The following is a 17,519-nucleotide window of genomic DNA, read 5'->3' as shown; positions in this document are numbered from 1 at the left end:
ATATGCAATTTGTGATGTATTTTGTTATATATTTGGACGCGTTTCACATCAATTAGTGTGACACCTTATCTTTTATAATTGTGAAATTGATCATGACATGTGTTTAAATATATATGCCCAATATTAACACTATTGTATATTTGTGATACACCAAACAGCTTTTAGAATAGTAAATGATCAGTTAAAATTTTACAATTTTGACATCATGCTATTAACCTACCAAATCATGAAAAATTGATTATTTAACCTGCTAGTTCATCAAACACTTGTGTTACCGTCCCATTACATTTAGAGCTTTTGTGGGCCTAATTTGATAAACTAGGTTTTAACAAAATAAAGGAAGTGATCATTTGGGCTTTTAACCTCACATGTCCGATGCTGTTACTTGTATTTGAATTTTAGTCGTAACTCGAGAGAGTTTACACCAGCGAGGTAATTATATATTAATTTTCCGACCAATATTTTGTCTGCTTTTTGTCGGCCGTTGTTATTTTTTTTCCTGCTAGTATCGCCACACACAATTTTCCTTGTATATTGCTGGAATCAGAAACATGAAAATCTATTAATCATTGTTGGAAAAATTGTTTTCGACGCAACATGAAAAATAGAGAGATCAGATAATTTTCACAAATGTTTGACCAAGTTCTATATATCTTTGTTTTCTGCAAATATATGGTTTCTTTGTCACCAAATTTTCTACTTTTGTTTGATGACTACTGTATTTACCACACCACTGCTAGTATTTATTGTTCGTTTAATAATATACATAGGTGACTTCTACACTAATGTATGTTTTTAAATACCTAAACCCACAATTTTCTCTCGATCGATGTCATACGTTATATATCTACGTTTCGTTTATATTTGAACTAGTATAATATAATAGCTGCAAATACACACTTATATAGAGCAAATTAAACTAGATCAAATTAAATACTCTTTTTAATTTTGAAAATTTCCAAGTTAGATAGTTGTCTATTCAAAACATTGCTCTCCACGACCTAACCAACAACAGTGATATATTTTCCCTTAGTTTTCTTGTAATATTGACATGAAATATGAAGCATGTTTAAATGTCTTAGATATGTTGCTTTAGTATTGGCTACATGTTCTAACATTGATTTTTCAGGTCTGTATTGATTTTTCTTTTGAAATTTAACAATTAGTGTATTATTATTTTTTGGTCCCAGAGCGTTTGTTTAATCTTACAAAGAGGGGATCACGTCTCGCAATCGCTCAGAAAGGCCTATACGAGCACGTAGCATCCTCGTAGGCTCTACTTCCGATTGAGTTAGTAGACTATATTGGTCTTTGACCACTCATTAGTCCTTCTCTTTCTCATTATTTATGATTCAGGTCTCATTATTTTTTTTTTAATCCACACCCATTTTTGAGGTTCATTTTCTGATACTACCAAAATAAAAATATAATGTCTGATCAATAAGTTAATCCATGGTCCAGATTTTCAAATCTTAGACATATATAAAAAGGTATTTGAAAGAAAATTGATTAACACTTTTGGGATAAAGTAAAAGGATAAAAGTTAACTTTAAAAGATGAGTTAAGACTTATTGTAGTCCATAAAGAGTTGTTTAACTCTGTTTTGAAAAATATCCTAATGTATATATCTAAACATCTTTATTTTGACAATTTGTAATTTTGTATATATATATAGACATATAGTCATACAATTATATTATATATATAAAAAGATAGAAAAGAACGAGTCAACCTTTGTTACTTTCACGAATGAAATGTCAAACGTGTTCAAGTGTGCGTAGTTTATAATTCTTGTATCACATTTGTCTGCGCCATTTCTTTGGTCTACAGAATTTAGTTGGTAGTTGCAACGCAAGACTATTTTTGGGGGGGGTCAAAATAGTGAACGAAATATTAAAAGTGGGTGCAAAATAATAAAAAATCAAAAATACGAGGGCTTATAAAGTAACAAAACTGGACAATATCGTGTTTTTTAGAGAGAGAAAGTGAGACGACGACTTGAGCGAGAAACAAGGCGCGGACGGAGAGAGACGCCGTCAACTCAAAAGAACACAAAAGGAAACAAAAAACAAAAAAGAGAAAGGAGATTTTTGATTAAATCTGTTAATTTAAATTTTAATTAAGAGAACCAAAAAAACAAAATCGCGTTTTTTTTTTTTTTTTTTTTTTTTGTGTTGTCGTCTAAATTGGTTTTTGTTCATTCTCGTGGAGGAAAAAAAAAAGGATTTTTGAAGTGTTTGTGGAGGGCTCTAGGGGTTAAAAAAAAAAGTTCACGATTTGAAAATTTTGGATCTTAGATCTTTCTTCTTGCTACGAAACCCTAATTTGATGCATTGTATCAGCTCAATTTGATCTTTTAAAAAAAAGAGTTTTTTTTTTTGGTTTGTTTGTTTGTTTGGGTTCTTCTTTGTTTCTTTAATTCGAACTCTCCTCATTTTAAGGATTGTTTTTGCTTTTTGTTTTCTTCTGGTGAGAACGGTGATGAGAGTTTTGGTTTGATCGCATTTTTTTTTGGGGTTGTTGTTGTAATTCTGATCGACGACTCGGATCTGGGTGGGTCGTGTTTTCGTGACCGAGTCAGGGTCTGGTCTGGTGAGGTCGTCGGATGAAAGTTTCTGGGATTCGAAAAGGACAACGATGAAATGGGCAACATTGCTTAAGGACATCAAGGAGAAGGTTGGATTAGCTCAATCCTCTGACGCCGACCCCTTCGCCGTTAACCTAACTACTCCGCCGTCTTCTTCCTCTCCTCCTTCTTCCACTTACAACCCCTCCTCCTCTTCTCAATATGTCTTCAACTCTTCTCCTTCGAGGTACACTCTTCTCTTCTCGTTTTGCTTGAATCTAGGTTGTGGTTTTTTAATCCGATTGTTGCTAGTTATAGTTTCCTGACTTTGCTTTTCTGTGTGTTTGGGGACCAGAGTTTCCATTGTTTGTTTCTCTTTTAGGTTGCTTTATAAGTGATCAATTTCAACTAAGTCTCTTTTAGATTGCTTTATTGCAACATCTGTGGTTCTAGTTATTTGTGATAGGATGTTTTGGAAGACTGATTGATAAAGGCTGCTGCTTCTTTCATGTAAACTCATTTTGTTTTACATGTTTAATTGAAACGCAAATATATAGTCTGAGAAGCTGTCAGCTGCTACACTTTGGTATTGGATTCTGTAATTCTGTTGACTGATCTCTGTTGGTGTAAAACAATTGTTGATCCTCTCTCTACTCCTCTCAAAAAGCAGGGATAACCATGAGTTGGAACTGGACTTCAAGAGATTATGGGAAGAGTTCCGTTCATCAAGCTCTGAAAAGGTTCTTACTTTGATAATCCATACTCTTGTATACGCTTTAGTCATTTTCGCGGAATCTCTTCTTGTATTTTCTATATTGGATGGGCATACAAAAGACCTGCAATTTATCAGTGCTAATCGTCCATATGTCATGCAGGAGAAGGAGGCCTCCTTGAATCTGACCGTGGATACATTTTGTAGATTAGTGAAGCGGCACGCAAATGTAGATCAGTTAGTTACTATGTAAGCTGTTTCTAGTCTTTTCCCCTTTTTGGTTGGATATACTTTGAAGTAGGGTTTGTTGTTTCCGAGTGTCTCCCAGTCTTCTCATGATGTGAATTTTTATATGTTTCTCAACCTGTATGTTCTTTCCCTGTCTAGCGAGTCTTCTTCCGTACCTCATATTCTATTTTTGTAGGTCAGATATGGTATAATCACCAATATTGAGAGATTAATTTTAATTGCAGGTTAGTAGAAACACATATATTCTCTTTTGTCATTGGGAGAGCATTTGTGACAGATATTGAAAAGTTGAAGATCGGTAGCAAGACAAGGTCACTGGATGTAGAGAAAGTATTAAAGTTCTTTTCAGATGTCACCAAGGTTCGCCCTTTCTTTCTGAATATTGTGCATCTTGACATGTCACCCTCTCTTCTCTATTTTTTAATCCATGATTTCTTCCTACAGGAGGGATTTAGTCCTGGTGCAAACCTCTTAACAGCTGTTGAAGTACTTGTATCTGGGGTACTTTTTTGACTTTAACATGTCTTCCAGTTTACACACTCCATCGAAGATTGCAAAGCTCTATTTCTCGTCGTCCATGATGCTTACTCTTTTATGGTTTTATGCCTTATGTATTGTGTTGCCTCCTTAACGCAACCTCTTATGTTTTCTTTTCAGCCTATCGACAAACAATCACTACTGGATTCTGGGATATTCTCTTGTCTAATACACGTTCTCAGTGCACTTCTAGCATATGATGAATTAGGTAAAAGTAAAATAACTGCTGATTTGGAAGAGGTATCAGCGGAAAAAGATGCTGGATACAGAGTTCTACATACTAGACGACTTGAGGTTCTGTTTCAATAGTTACATTCCAAATCTTAATAATACTATATATGTTTTTCGACATTGTTTTGAGCTGGATATTGACAACCAAATTTATACTACACAATTCCTTGATCAGTTTAATAAATACTTTGTGTCCCTTCATTCTTATAGGTGGAGGGTAGTGTTGTCCATATCATGAAAGCATTAGCAAGCAATCCTTCTGCTGCTCAAAGTTTGATCGAAGATGACTCTCTTGAGTCGCTTTTCAATATGGTTGCCAATGGCTCCGTTACAGTTTTCTCTCAATATAAAGAAGGTCTAGTTCCCCTTCACAACATACAGCTTCACAGACATGCAATGCAGGTATTTTTCGCACATCTGTTTTAGAGTATCATGCTAGACCGAAATTATTTGTGAACGGCTTTCTAGATACACGATTGAAACTGGATTTAATAATCTGAAATTTATAGTTTCATTTGACACCCTTTCGTGTCTCTTCCAGATCCTTGGACTTCTACTTGTCAATGACAATGGGAGCACAGCAAGATACATACGCAAGCACCATCTGGTATGCCAGTGAACTATGCAGACTGCTTGTGTGTAGTATATTGATTATCATGCATGCTTATAAGCTGACCTTGGGGTTGTTCTTTCTTTCTAATGTTGAAACTATGTGAGATTTTTTTTGGTGGTAAAGAACTTGGTTAGCAGGAACTTATGTTGATTTCAGGATAAAAGCAGATGATAATTACATGTTGTATGCATAATTTTTGTTTCTTCAGAAGCTTAGTGTTGCAAAGTGATAAGTGCAACAAACCATTGAGGTTTTTTGAGTTCTCGTGCAGATTAAGGTGCTCTTGATGGCTGTCAAAGATTTTGATCCAAATTGTGGTGACTCTGCCTACACTATGGGCATTGTGGATTTGTTACTTGAATGTGTGGAACTATCGTACAGACCTGGTAAATATGATCTACAGAGCTCTATATATGTTATGTACGTATGAAGAAAATGCAACGTGATTGTAGAACATTCAGCAGTCACATGTTTATATATGGGCATGTAAGCGGAAGCTGTTCTGATTATGGCTACTAATCTTTTTCAAATTTGACTTTGTAGAGGCTGGTGGTGTTAGGCTGAGGGAGGACATACGTAATGCACACGGTTACCACTTTCTTGTTCAGTTTGCCCTGATTCTATCTTCCTTGCCAAAAAATCCGATTTTGGTGTCTAGTCGTTCATCTATGAATCAAGATAGTGGTTCAGATGGCTCTGAAGTGGTTCCTGATGGAGAAAATACGAGCAGTAGGGAAAATGCTGATATTTCTTCACAAAACTTTGCTCCATCGTTGTCAAGATTGCTTGATGTTCTAGTCACCCTGGCTCAGACTGGTCCAGCTGAGCCATCTGTAGGGAGGGCCTCACGGTCATCCCAAACAAAGCCAACTGGGCATAACAGAAGTCGAACTTCATCTGTTGACAGCATATATGACGAGACATGGGAACAGGGAAGTGGTAAAGTTAAAGACCTGGAAGCTGTCCAAATGCTGCAAGATATCTTCCTGAAGGCTGAGAATAAGGATCTTCAGGCAGAAGTATTGAATAGAATGTTTAAGATATTCTCGAGCCACGTGGAAAACTACAGATTGTGTCAGGAATTAAGAACCGTTCCGTTACTTGTCCTCAACATGGCTGGTTTTCCTTCCTCGCTGCAAGATATAATACTCAAAATTCTGGAATATGCTGTCACAGTTGTGAATTCTGTTCCAGAGCAAGAATTGTTGTCACTTTGTTGCTTATTGCAACAGCCAATTACATCTCAGTTGAAGCACACCATACTTTCTTTCTTTGTGAAGCTCATATCTTTTGATCAACAATATAAGAAAGTCCTACGTGAAGTTGGTGTTTTGGAAGTCTTACAGGATGATTTAAAGCAGCACAAGCTTCTTATGGGTCCAGAACAGTATAGTGGAGTGCCTAATCATTCTGATTGGAAGCCTAGCTCAGGTAGCTTCAAAATGCACTTAGATACTAAAGATGCCATTATTTCATCACCAAAGTTGATGGAATCTGGGTCAGGAAAGTTACCTGTATTTGAAGTTGACAACACTATTACTGTTGGTTGGGATTGTATGATCGCTTTGTTAAAGAAAGCTGAGGCTAATCAGGCATCTTTTCGTGCGGCCAATGGTGTGGCGATTATTCTTCCTTTCTTGATATCTGATGCCCATCGAACAGGCGTTTTGAGGATCTTATCATGTCTAATCACAGAAGACTCTAAACAGGTAACCTCTTTTTCTTGAATCAACTATGCAACAGTCAGTTTTATTGCAAAGTAGATGTGTTAGGTTACATTAATGCCAGTACGGGTATTTCCTTTGCGTAATTGGGGAACATAATTAATTTTCTTGCTTACTCTCCAACCAGGTCCATCATGACGAATTAGGAGCTGTTGTCGATTTGTTGAAAAGTGGAATGGTCACTGGTATTTCTGGCCATCAATACAAGCTTCACGATGATGCCAAATGTGATACAATGGGTGCTCTATGGCGTATTGTTGGTGTCAATGGCTCTGCCCAAAGAGTCTTCGGCGAAGCCACTGGTTTCTCTCTTTTATTGACGACCCTTCATACTTTTCAAGGAAAAAGAGAGCACATGGATGAGTCTGATTTAATGGTTTACATCAAATTGTTCAAATATCTATTTCGCCTTATGACAGCTGCAGTCTGTGAGAACGCTGTTAATAGGATGAAACTGCACGCTGTTATAACGTCTCAGACATTTTATGAACTTTTGGTGGAGTCTGGATTGCTGTGTGTTGAGTTGGAAAGGCAGGTTATACAGCTATTGTTAGAACTTGCACTTGAAGTGGTTCTTCCACCATTTTTAACATCAGAGTCAACAGCCCTTGCTACTATACCGGAGAGCGAAAAAGCAACGTTTATTGTATCAACCCCATCGGGCCAGTTCAATCCTGACAAGGAGAGAATTTACAATCCAGGTGCTGTCAGAGTTCTAATCCGTTCATTGTTGCTTTTTAGTCCAAAAATGCAGCTAGAACTTTTGAAACTTCTGGAAAGTCTTGCACGTGCCAGTCCATTCAATCAGGAAAACCTCACATCAATTGGTAAGAACCATGCCTCACTGCTCCTCTGGGGTTTATTCTTTAATCAATTTTATGATCCCTATCGCTGTTAGTTTTTCCCTTTTATTCTCTCTTAACCCATCTCTATCTTGTCATGACTTATAATTTAATAGGTTGCGTTGAACTTTTGTTGGAGATCATTTACCCCTTTCTTGCCGGTTCATCTCCATTTCTTTCTTATGCTTTGAAGATTGTGGAAATTCTTGGAGCGTACAGGTAAAGAACGTCCTGCATTATTTCTAAATTTAATATATATTTCCAACGTTACTGTTTTTGTTTTTCTAAAAAAGTTTTTGTGTGTGTAGATTGTCCCCATCCGAGCTCCGAATGCTGTTTAGATATGTTTTGCAAATGAGGATAATGAATTCAGGTCATGCAATAGTTGGCATGATGGAAAAGCTAATTCTCATGGAAGACACAGCCTTGGAACATCTATCTCTGGCTCCTTTTGTAGAAATGGATATGAGCAAAACTGGGCATGCTTCTGTCCAGGTGTCACTGGGAGAAAGATCTTGGCCTCCTGCCGCTGGTTATTCATTTGTTTGTTGGTTCCAGTTTCGTAATTTTTTAACAACCCAAGGAAAAGAATCAGAAGCCTCCAAAGTTGGCGGTTCATCAAAGACGTATCTTTCAAGTGCACAGCAACACGAACAAAACATCTTCCGGATGTTTTCTGTTGGTGCTGTAAGCAATGAAAGTCCATTCTATGCAGAACTTTACTTTCAGGAGGATGGTGTTCTGACCCTTGCCACTAGCAATTCACATTATTTGTCGTTTTCTGGATTGGAAATTGAGGAGGGCAGGTGGCATCACCTTGCTGTTGTTCATAGTAAACCAAATGCTCTTGCTGGACTCTTCCAGGCTAGTGTTGCATATGTCTATCTTGATGGAAAACTAAGGCACACGGGTAAATTGGGGTACTCTCCTTCGCCTGTTGGAAAATCTTTGCAAGTAACAGTTGGAACTCCAGCTACTTGTGCTAGAGTTTGTGATCTGACATGGAAAACACGCTCATGTTATCTTTTTGAGGAGGTGCTCACATCAGGTTGCATTGGTTTCATGTACATTCTTGGTAGAGGGTACAAAGGTCTTTACCAGGATGCAGACCTCTTACGCTTTGTGCCTAATCAGGCTTGTGGTGGGGGCAGCATGGCTATCCTGGACTCATTAGACACTGACATGACCTCATCATCGAATGGACAAAAGTTTGATGGAAACAATAGACAAGGAGACTCTAAGGCAGATGGCAGTGGAATTGTCTGGGATCTTGAGAGATTAGGAAATCTTGCCTTTCAGTTACCTGGCAAAAAACTGATTTTTGCATTTGATGGAACATGCTCGGAGTTCATCCGTGCGTCTGGAAATTTTTCTCTCCTCAATCTGGTTGACCCATTATCGGCAGCTGCTTCTCCAATTGGAGGTATATAGTGGTTTTAACATTCTTGTTCCTATTTTACATTTTCATCTGAATGTATTTCATAATTTGATTCATTCTTGTTTTTCAAATGGTTCAGGAATACCACGTTTTGGGCGTCTGATGGGAAATGTATCTATCTGCAGACAAAGTGTGATCGGTGATACTATCCGCCCTGTGGGAGGAATGGCTGTTGTTCTAGCGCTTGTTGAGGCTGCCGAATCTAGAGATATGCTACATATGGCTCTTTCAATGCTTTCCTGTGCGCTTCATCAAAACCCTCAGAATGTGAAAGATATGCAAATCATCAGGGGATATCATTTACTAGCTCTGTTTTTGCGTCCCAAAATGACTCTGTTTGATATGCAGTCTTTGGAGATCTTTTTCCAAATTGCTGCATGCGAAGCTTTGTTTTCAGAGCCAAAAAAGTTGGAGGCTGGACAGAGTAATATTAGTATGCCACCTACAGAGACTATATTCGAGAACAGCTACGAGGATCTTGGTCTTTCGAGATTCCGGTACGATAGTTCCTCAGTTGGGTCTCATGGGGATATGGATGACTTTTCTGTTCCCAAGGATTCATTTAGCCATCTCTCTGAGCTAGAAACAGACATGCCTGTTGAAACTTCAAACTGCATTGTCTTATCCAACGCCGATATGGTTGAACATGTCCTCCTGGACTGGACCCTTTGGGTAACATCCCCTGTTTCCATCCAGATTGCTTTACTTGGTTTCCTGGAAAATTTGGTTTCAATGCATTGGTACAGGAATCACAATCTTACGATTCTGCGCAGAATCAATCTGGTAGAACATTTGTTAGTGACACTTCAGAGAGGTGATGTGGAAGTTCCGGTCCTAGAGAAGTTAGTTGTTCTGCTTGGATGCATCTTAGAAGATGGATTTCTGACTTCTGAACTTGAAAATGTGGTTAGGTTTGTGATTATGACATTTAATCCCCCTGAAGTGAAGTCACGAAGCTCAGTATTGCGCGAATCAATGGGAAAGCATGTAATTGTGAGAAACATGCTTTTGGAAATGCTCATTGATCTTCAGGTAACCATTAAAGCAGAGGAACTTCTAGAGCTGTGGCATAAGATAGTCTCGTCAAAATTAATAACATACTTCCTCGATGAAGCTGTGCACCCTACTAGTATGAGGTGGATCATGACCCTTCTCGGTGTCTGTCTTGCTTCTTCTCCGAACTTTTCCCTTAAATTTCGAACAAGTGGAGGTTATCAGGGGCTGATGCGGGTACTTCAAAACTTTTATGATTCCCCAGACATATATTACATATTGTTCTGCTTGATCTTTGGGAAACCTGTTTATCCAAGACTACCGGAGGTTCGAATGTTAGACTTTCATGCTCTAGTGCCAAATGATGGAAGCCATGTGGAGTTAAAGTTTATAGATCTGTTGGATTCGGTGGTGGCAATGGCTAAATCTACTTATGATAGGTTGATCATGCAATCAATGCTCGCCCACCAGTCTGGAAATCTTTCTCAGGTGAGTGCTAGTCTTGTGGCAGAGCTTATAGAGGGGGCAGAGATGACTGGGGAGCTTCAAGGGGAAGCTTTAATGCACAAAACGTACGCAGCACGTTTGATGGGCGGCGAAGCATCAGCTCCTGCTGCTGCGACGTCTGTTCTCCGTTTCATGGTTGACCTTGCAAAGATGTGCCCTCAATTTTCTGCTGTTTGCAGACGTGCAGAATTTGTTGAAAATTGTGCCGATCTTTACTTTTCCTGTGTCAGGTTGGTATTACAGACATACTGAAATTTTTTTTAACCTCCTACCAAATATTGATGATATTCTTAGGTTTTGGGATTTTTCTGCATAGATTTTATCTTCGTTGAATAGACTATATGTGAACAGTATTTTGTTTTATTTATCATGACGTGCTCAATGTCGGAGGGTATTTTCATTTTGGATTTATTGTGACCATCAAGATGTTTCTTTTCATAACCTGTGCCTAAAGGCTATTTTGTGATGTAGGGCTGGTTATGCTGTGAAGATGGCGAAACAGCTCTCTGTGAAGGCAGAAGAGAAGCATATAAATGATGGCGACGACAGCGGCTCACAAGGAACTCTTTCTAGCTTGCCACATGACCAGGATCAGTCTACTAAAACCTCAATCAGTGCTGGAAGCTTCCCTCAAGGGCAGGTCAGTCTTAGTTCAGAAGACATGTCTTTACCTGCAAATTATGTGGTTAATGATAAGATGGAGAACATTTTTACACCACCACCACAGGACTCAAGTAGATTATTTCAAGGTGTTGAAGATGTTAAAAAACAAGATGATAGTCATGTCGGCCCTGTATCAGCTTCCAGTGAAAGGGACTTTCAAGATTTTAAAGGTAATCCAAGTCAAGTTCAGGCAACAGATTCTCAGAGCTCTGCATCTTTCCCTATGATCGAGTCTCCCCTTTTATCTGAAAAATCAAGTCTTAAAGTCTCATTCACTCCATCACCATCACCGGTTGTTGCACTTGCATCCTGGCTAGGCTCTAACTATAACGAATCTAAAAGTTCTACCTTTGGTTCGCCTTCTCTTGAATCGTATGTCTCTGTTAATGAAGTTGATGCATCTTCAGAGCGAAAGCCAGGCACCCAAGGATCTTCAGCTGCCAATGCATTCTTCACAGTTAGTCCAAAACTTCTCCTTGAAACAGATGAAACAGGGTATGGTGGCGGGCCTTGTTCTGCTGGAGCGAGTGCCGTGTTAGATTTTATGGCAGAGGCACTGGCTGACTTAGTGACTGAACAGATTAAAGCAGTCCCTATTCTGGAAAGCGTATTGGAAATGGTTCCTTTCTATGTTGATCCTGAAAGTGTGCTGGTCTTTCAAGGCTTATGCCTTAGCAGGGTCATGAACTATCTTGAAAGGCGTCTCTTGCGTGATGATGAAGAGGACGAGAAAAAACTGGACAAGGCCAAATGGTCTGCGAATTTGGATGCATTTTGCTGGATGATAGTGGATCGTGTTTATATGGGTGCATTTTCTCAACCCACTGGTGTTCTTAGGGCTCTAGAGTTCTTGCTATCGATGCTCCAATTAGCTAACAAAGATGGTAGGGTTGAAGAAGTCACTCCTTCAGGGAAAGGTCTGTTATCCCTTGGAAGAGCAACGAGGCAACTTGATGCTTATGTGCACTCAATCTTGAAAAACACAAATAGAATGGTATTATATTGTTTTCTGCCATCGTTCTTGATAACTATCGGAGAGGAGGGCCTACTATCCCAACTGGGTTTGCTTGTTGAATCTAAGAAGAGGCCATCTCCAAATCCAGCTACTGATGAATCTGGGATTGACATCTCAACAGTTTTGCAGTTGTTGGTGGCAAACAGGAGAATCATATTCTGCCCAAGCAACCTTGACACTGATTTGAATTGCTGTTTGTGTGTGAATTTAATCTCCCTGCTCATTGACCAGAGAAAGAGTGTGCAAAATATGTCACTTGATATTGTCAAATATTTGCTAGTACACCGAAGATCTGCGCTTGAGGATTTGCTTGTCACTAAACCAAACCAAGGACAAAATTTTGATGTTCTACATGGAGGTTTTGATAAGTTGTTGACTGGAAATCTACCTGAATTCTTTAAGTGGCTTGAAAGCTCCGATAAGATTATTAACAAAGTACTGGAGCAGTGTGCTGCAATTATGTGGGTACAGTACATAGCTGGCTCGGCAAAATTTCCCGGTGTCAGGATAAAGGGCATGGAAGGTCGTCGGAAGAGAGAGATGGGAAGAAAATCACGAGATATGTCGAAGTTAGACCTAAAACATTGGGATCAGTTGAATGAACGGAGATATGCGCTAGAAGTATTGCGTGATGCCATGTCTACTGAGCTTAGAGTAGTTCGGCAAAACAAATATGGTTGGATACTTCATGCTGAGAGTGAGTGGCAAACTCATCTCCAGCAGCTTGTACATGAGCGTGGGATATTCCCAATGCGCAAATCCAAAGGGGCTGAAGATCCCGAATGGCAGCTCTGTCCTATTGAAGGTCCATACAGAATGCGCAAAAAGCTTGAACGATGTAAGCTAAAGATTGATAGCATCCAGAATGTTCTTGACGGAAAGTTGGAACTTGGGGAAATTGAGCTTCCCAAAGCCAAAAATGAAGATGGACCAGTTATTTCTGACACAGATTCCGAACCAGCTTTCCTGCTCAGTGAACTTTATGATGAGTCATTTTTGAAAGAGTCTGATGATTTTAAAGATGTCTCTTCCGCCAGAAATGGATGGAATGATGATAGAGCTAGCAGTACAAACGAAGCAAGTCTTCATTCTGCTCATGATTTTGGTGGAAAATCTAGTACAGCTTCTGTGCCCGTAACAGACAACACACATGTGAAATCTGAGAATGGCTCTCCAAGACATTCATCTTCTGCTAAAATGGATGAAACTAATGGCCCAGAGGAAAAATCTGAGAAGGAACTGAACGATGATGGTGAGTATTTGATTAGACCATATCTGGAGCATCTTGAAAAGATTAGGTTCAGATACAATTGTGAGAGAGTTGTTGATCTCGACAAGCATGACGGAATCTTCTTAATAGGGGAATTCTGTCTCTATGTGATAGAAAACTTTTATATTGACGAAGATGGGTGTATTTGTGAGAAGGAATGCGAAGATGAGTTATCCGTTATTGATCAAGCATTGGGTGTGAAAAAAGACGTCTCTGGAAGCTCGGATTTCCATTCCAAGTCTAGCACATCATGGACTACAACAGTGAAAACAGGGGCAGTTGGTGGAAGAGCATGGGCATATGGTGGTGGTGCTTGGGGAAAAGAAAAAATGTGCATGACTGGTAACTTGCCGCATCCTTGGCGTATGTGGAAGCTTAATAATGTTCATGAAATTTTGAAACGTGATTACCAGCTCCGTCCGGTTGCTATCGAGATATTTAGCATGGATGGATGTAATGATCTCCTCGTGTTCCACAAGAAAGAGAGGGAAGAAGTTTTCAAAAATCTGGTTGCCATGAATCTTCCAAGGAACAGCATGTACGGTATCATCGTTCTTTTCATCTTGTTTCTTTTTTCCTCTCCACTGGATTGAACATAATGCTTTTGTTTCTTTTTTACATGTTATAGCTGTTTATATTTGTCTAGTAAAATGAATAAAATTGTCAATTTACTTGCATGAGTTAGCATGGGTGGGTCTCTTTTTCAAAGCTTAGTTTGACTATTAAGACTTCTATTCTTTGTTAGTTAGTTTGCTAGAATCCTTGGATTGTCTTCAGTTTCTTGACCGTAGTACTCATGTGGCTAGTTATTATAGATGAGATTTTCTGTCTTCATTGATCTGCAGAAGTGTAATTTTTTATTTTTTATTTTTTCCTAGGCTCGACACAACCATTTCAGGATCAGCTAAACAGGAAAGTAACGAGGGAAGCCGCCTTTTCAAATTAATGGCGAAGTCTTTCTCGAAAAGATGGCAAAATGGAGAAATCAGCAATTTCCAATACCTAATGCATCTCAATACCTTAGCAGGACGTGGATACAGTGATCTAACACAGTATCCTGTATTTCCATGGGTTCTAGCAGATTATGATAGCGAGAGCCTTGATTTGTCAGATCCCAAAACATTCCGCAAGCTTCACAAACCAATGGGTTGCCAGACACCTGAAGGAGAAGAAGAATTTAGAAAACGGTTCGTGATGTGCATTTAACCTTTGTATAGTGCATGTTTCCCTTGTTTTCTTTGCCATACGTCAATAATTTCTTGTTAACTAGCTACGGTTTTATGATAGCATAGTTGTATTTAATCTTTGCTTATTATGCATTCTTTTTCTTCTGCTTGATTGCAGATATGAGAGCTGGGATGATCCCGAGGTTCCAAAATTTCATTATGGTTCTCACTATTCAAGTGCGGGAATTGTTCTGTTTTACCTTATTCGCCTCCCGCCATTCAGTGCTGAAAATCAGAAGCTGCAGGGCGGTCAGTTTGATCATGCTGATAGACTCTTTAATAGTATTAAAGATACTTGGCTAAGTGCAGCAGGAAAGGGAAATACTTCAGACGTTAAAGAACTAATTCCTGAATTCTTCTACATGCCTGAGTTTTTGGAAAATAGATTCAGCCTTGATTTGGGTGAAAAACAATCAGGAGAGAAGGTTTGTGTCAGTTCAAGGTCTTTCCATTGTGTTTGATTGCTCCTTTCATGTTGAGTTTATATACTTATATTTCCTGCATAATTTCAGGTTGGTGATGTCTTTTTACCTCCATGGGCTAGAGGTAGTGTACGTGAGTTCATCCTCAAACACAGAGAAGCGTTGGAGTCAGATTATGTCTCAGAGAATTTGCATCATTGGATAGATCTCATCTTTGGGTACAAACAGAGAGGAAAGGTACATTACACTATATTTTCCTTTTGCTGCTAGTCAAGTAGAATGCAGAAATCAAATTATTGTTATGTTATTCACTTTCTTGTACCTGTTCTGAAATATTTATTCTCAGGCTGCAGAAGAAGCTGTGAATGTTTTCTATCATTACACATACGAGGGAAATGTTGATATTGATGCAGTTACCGACCCTGCAATGAAAGCTTCCATACTAGCGCAGATTAATCATTTTGGGCAAACTCCGAAGCAACTATTCCCGAAAGCTCATGTCAAAAGAAGGACAGACAGGAAAATTCCTCTTCACCCTCTGAAACACTCGATGCATCTAGTTCCTCACGAAACACGTAAATGCTCATCTTCTATAAGCCAGATAATTACTTTCCACGACAAGGTTCTCGTTGCCGGAGCCAACTGTTTCTTGAAACCTAGGGGATATACAAAATACATAACATGGGGCTTCCCAGACAGGAGTTTGAGATTTATGAGCTATGATCAGGACAAACTGCTATCAACCCATGAAAATCTCCATGAAAGCAACCAGATCCAGTGTGCTGGTGTTAGTCACGATGGGCGCATTGTGGTCACTGGAGCAGAGGATGGTTTAGTGTGCGTGTGGAGAGTAAGCAAGGATGGTCCCCGTGGTTCCCGGCGTTTACGATTAGAGAAAGCCCTATGTGCCCACACAGCTAAAGTTACATGTCTACGTGTAAGCCAACCGTACATGATGATTGCAAGCGGGTCAGATGACTGTACAGTCATCATATGGGATCTCAGTTCATTGAGTTTTGTGAGGCAGCTTCCTGACTTCCCAGTTCCCATTTCAGCAATCTACATAAACGACCTTACTGGGGAAATTGCAACCGCGGCTGGAACTGTCCTTGCGGTTTGGAGCATCAACGGTGATTGCCTTGCTGTGGCTAACACCTCACAGTTACCATCTGATTCGGTATTATCAGTAACAGGCTCAACATCTTCCGACTGGCTTGAAACAAGCTGGTATGTAACTGGTCATCAGAGTGGAGCAGTTAAAGTATGGCGGATGATACATTGTACTGATCCGGTGAGTGCCGAGAGCAAAACAAGTAGTAGCAACAGAACAGGAGGTCTGAATTTGGGTGATCAAGTGCCAGAGTACAAGTTGATTCTACACAAGGTGTTGAAATTCCATAAGCAACCGGTCACCGCTCTCTATCTCACGAGCGACCTAAAGCAGTTACTAAGCGGTGATTCAGCAGGACAGTTGCTTTCATGGACATTACCAGATGAGACATTAAGAGCTTCATTGAAACAGGCTTCATTGAAACAAGCTTCATTGAAACAGGCTTCATTGAAACAAGCTTCATTGAAACAGGCTTCATAGTTTTAGAATCTAAAGCAGAGACCAGTCATTCCCCTTTTGGTTTCTTTGGCTAGAACCGAAAGAGCTGGCCAGAGAACTTAAACCACATAGGAGAAAGCAAGACCAAAGTCTGAACAAAGGGTTGGCTCTGGTGGTGCGTCACTTATACATCACTGGCTTGCAGGTTAGGAGAAAGAGAGCATAGCGAGCCACTCTCAACTCTGTTTTGCTGGTGAGTTTTCAAGTTTGAGAAGGAGAAGGAGAGAAGGTTTTGTTTGAGAATTTGTGTAAATAGATGGGAAGATTACAAGCTTTACAGGGGAGTGTGTGTACTGTGTACAGTATGGTATTTTTTTGCGGCCGTTTTTTTTTTGTTTCTTTTTGAAAACTCATTGAAAATAGCAGAAGCTGGGCATATTAGTATTTACAGCCCCATCTGTATCTGTATCTGTATCTGTATTTTCTCAGATGCAATCCTTGCATTGTTTTAATATTTTGTAACCTTTTGTATTCTTCATGTCTTGCATCAATGTCAATGGAAAGTTTTCTTATTTGGTTCTAAGTGTGGGAGAGAGATGGTCTCTTAGATTTAATATTTTGTATGTTATCTAAGTAGATCAACAAGAAATAAAAGACAATAAAAGAAAAAAAAAGACTTTTTTTGTTTTTCTCTGTTTTTATTTGCTTGTCAGCTGCTTTGAATAAGATATTTTATTCAAATAAATTGCAAAACATGAAATATATTTCTTAAAAATTAAAATATAACAACTCATCACTAAAATTCTTCATTATTCACAATTTTTTTTTTTTATATCAATACGATATTCATGTTTTTGTAAATAATAATGATTACTATATAACTAATTCAAATTAATATATAAATGATGATATATTTTCACGAAAAAGGAAGATAATATACCATTTTAAACACTTTTACCATT

General features: G+C 38.9%; 1 protein-coding gene across 3 annotated transcripts; it reads left to right on the top strand.

The window, feature by feature from the left end:
* The first annotated feature begins 2,147 nt into the window (after positions 1 to 2,147).
* LOC104738802 (protein SPIRRIG) lies at positions 2,148 to 17,129 on the top strand. Of its 3 annotated transcripts, none has more exons than XM_087485300.1 (20): positions 2,148 to 2,813; positions 3,237 to 3,306; positions 3,442 to 3,527; positions 3,752 to 3,887; positions 3,972 to 4,028; positions 4,185 to 4,358; positions 4,506 to 4,697; positions 4,837 to 4,902; positions 5,180 to 5,294; positions 5,452 to 6,617; positions 6,760 to 7,459; positions 7,591 to 7,693; positions 7,783 to 8,897; positions 8,992 to 10,642; positions 10,884 to 11,052; positions 11,140 to 13,898; positions 14,239 to 14,547; positions 14,705 to 15,011; positions 15,099 to 15,245; positions 15,355 to 17,129. In XM_087485300.1, the coding sequence occupies exons 1-20, from the start codon at positions 2,638 to 2,640 to the stop codon at positions 16,597 to 16,599; spliced, it is 10,743 nt and encodes a 3,580-aa protein (XP_087341426.1). In that variant the 5' UTR covers positions 2,148 to 2,637; the 3' UTR covers positions 16,600 to 17,129. The 3 variants fall into 3 exon arrangements, with proteins under 3 accessions (XP_087341426.1, XP_087341425.1, XP_087341424.1); XM_087485299.1 differs by having other exon boundaries at positions 10,884 to 13,898; positions 15,355 to 16,560; positions 16,591 to 16,828; XM_087485298.1 differs by having other exon boundaries at positions 10,884 to 13,898.
* Positions 17,130 to 17,519: the final 390 nt, after the last annotated feature.

Source organism: Camelina sativa, chromosome 14 (genome assembly GCF_030686135.1).
Source record: "Camelina sativa cultivar CO46 ecotype springtype chromosome 14, ASM3068613v1".
NCBI classification, from domain to species: domain Eukaryota; kingdom Viridiplantae; phylum Streptophyta; class Magnoliopsida; order Brassicales; family Brassicaceae; genus Camelina; species Camelina sativa.
This window is presented reverse-complemented; position numbering and strand designations above follow the sequence as displayed.

What these genes read in the sequence shown, in the direction of transcription:
- LOC104738802 (XM_087485298.1), top strand. Translation starts at nt 2,638, where the DNA reads ATGAAATGGGCAACATTGCTTAAGGACATCAAGGAGAAGGTTGGATTA. An exon ending in TTCAACTCTTCTCCTTCGAG is followed by an intron (nt 2,814 to 3,236) that starts GTACACTCTTCT and finishes CTCAAAAAGCAG; the next exon opens with GGATAACCATGAGTTGGAAC. An exon ending in GGAAAACCTCACATCAATTG is followed by an intron (nt 7,460 to 7,590) that starts GTAAGAACCATG and finishes ATAATTTAATAG; the next exon opens with GTTGCGTTGAACTTTTGTTG.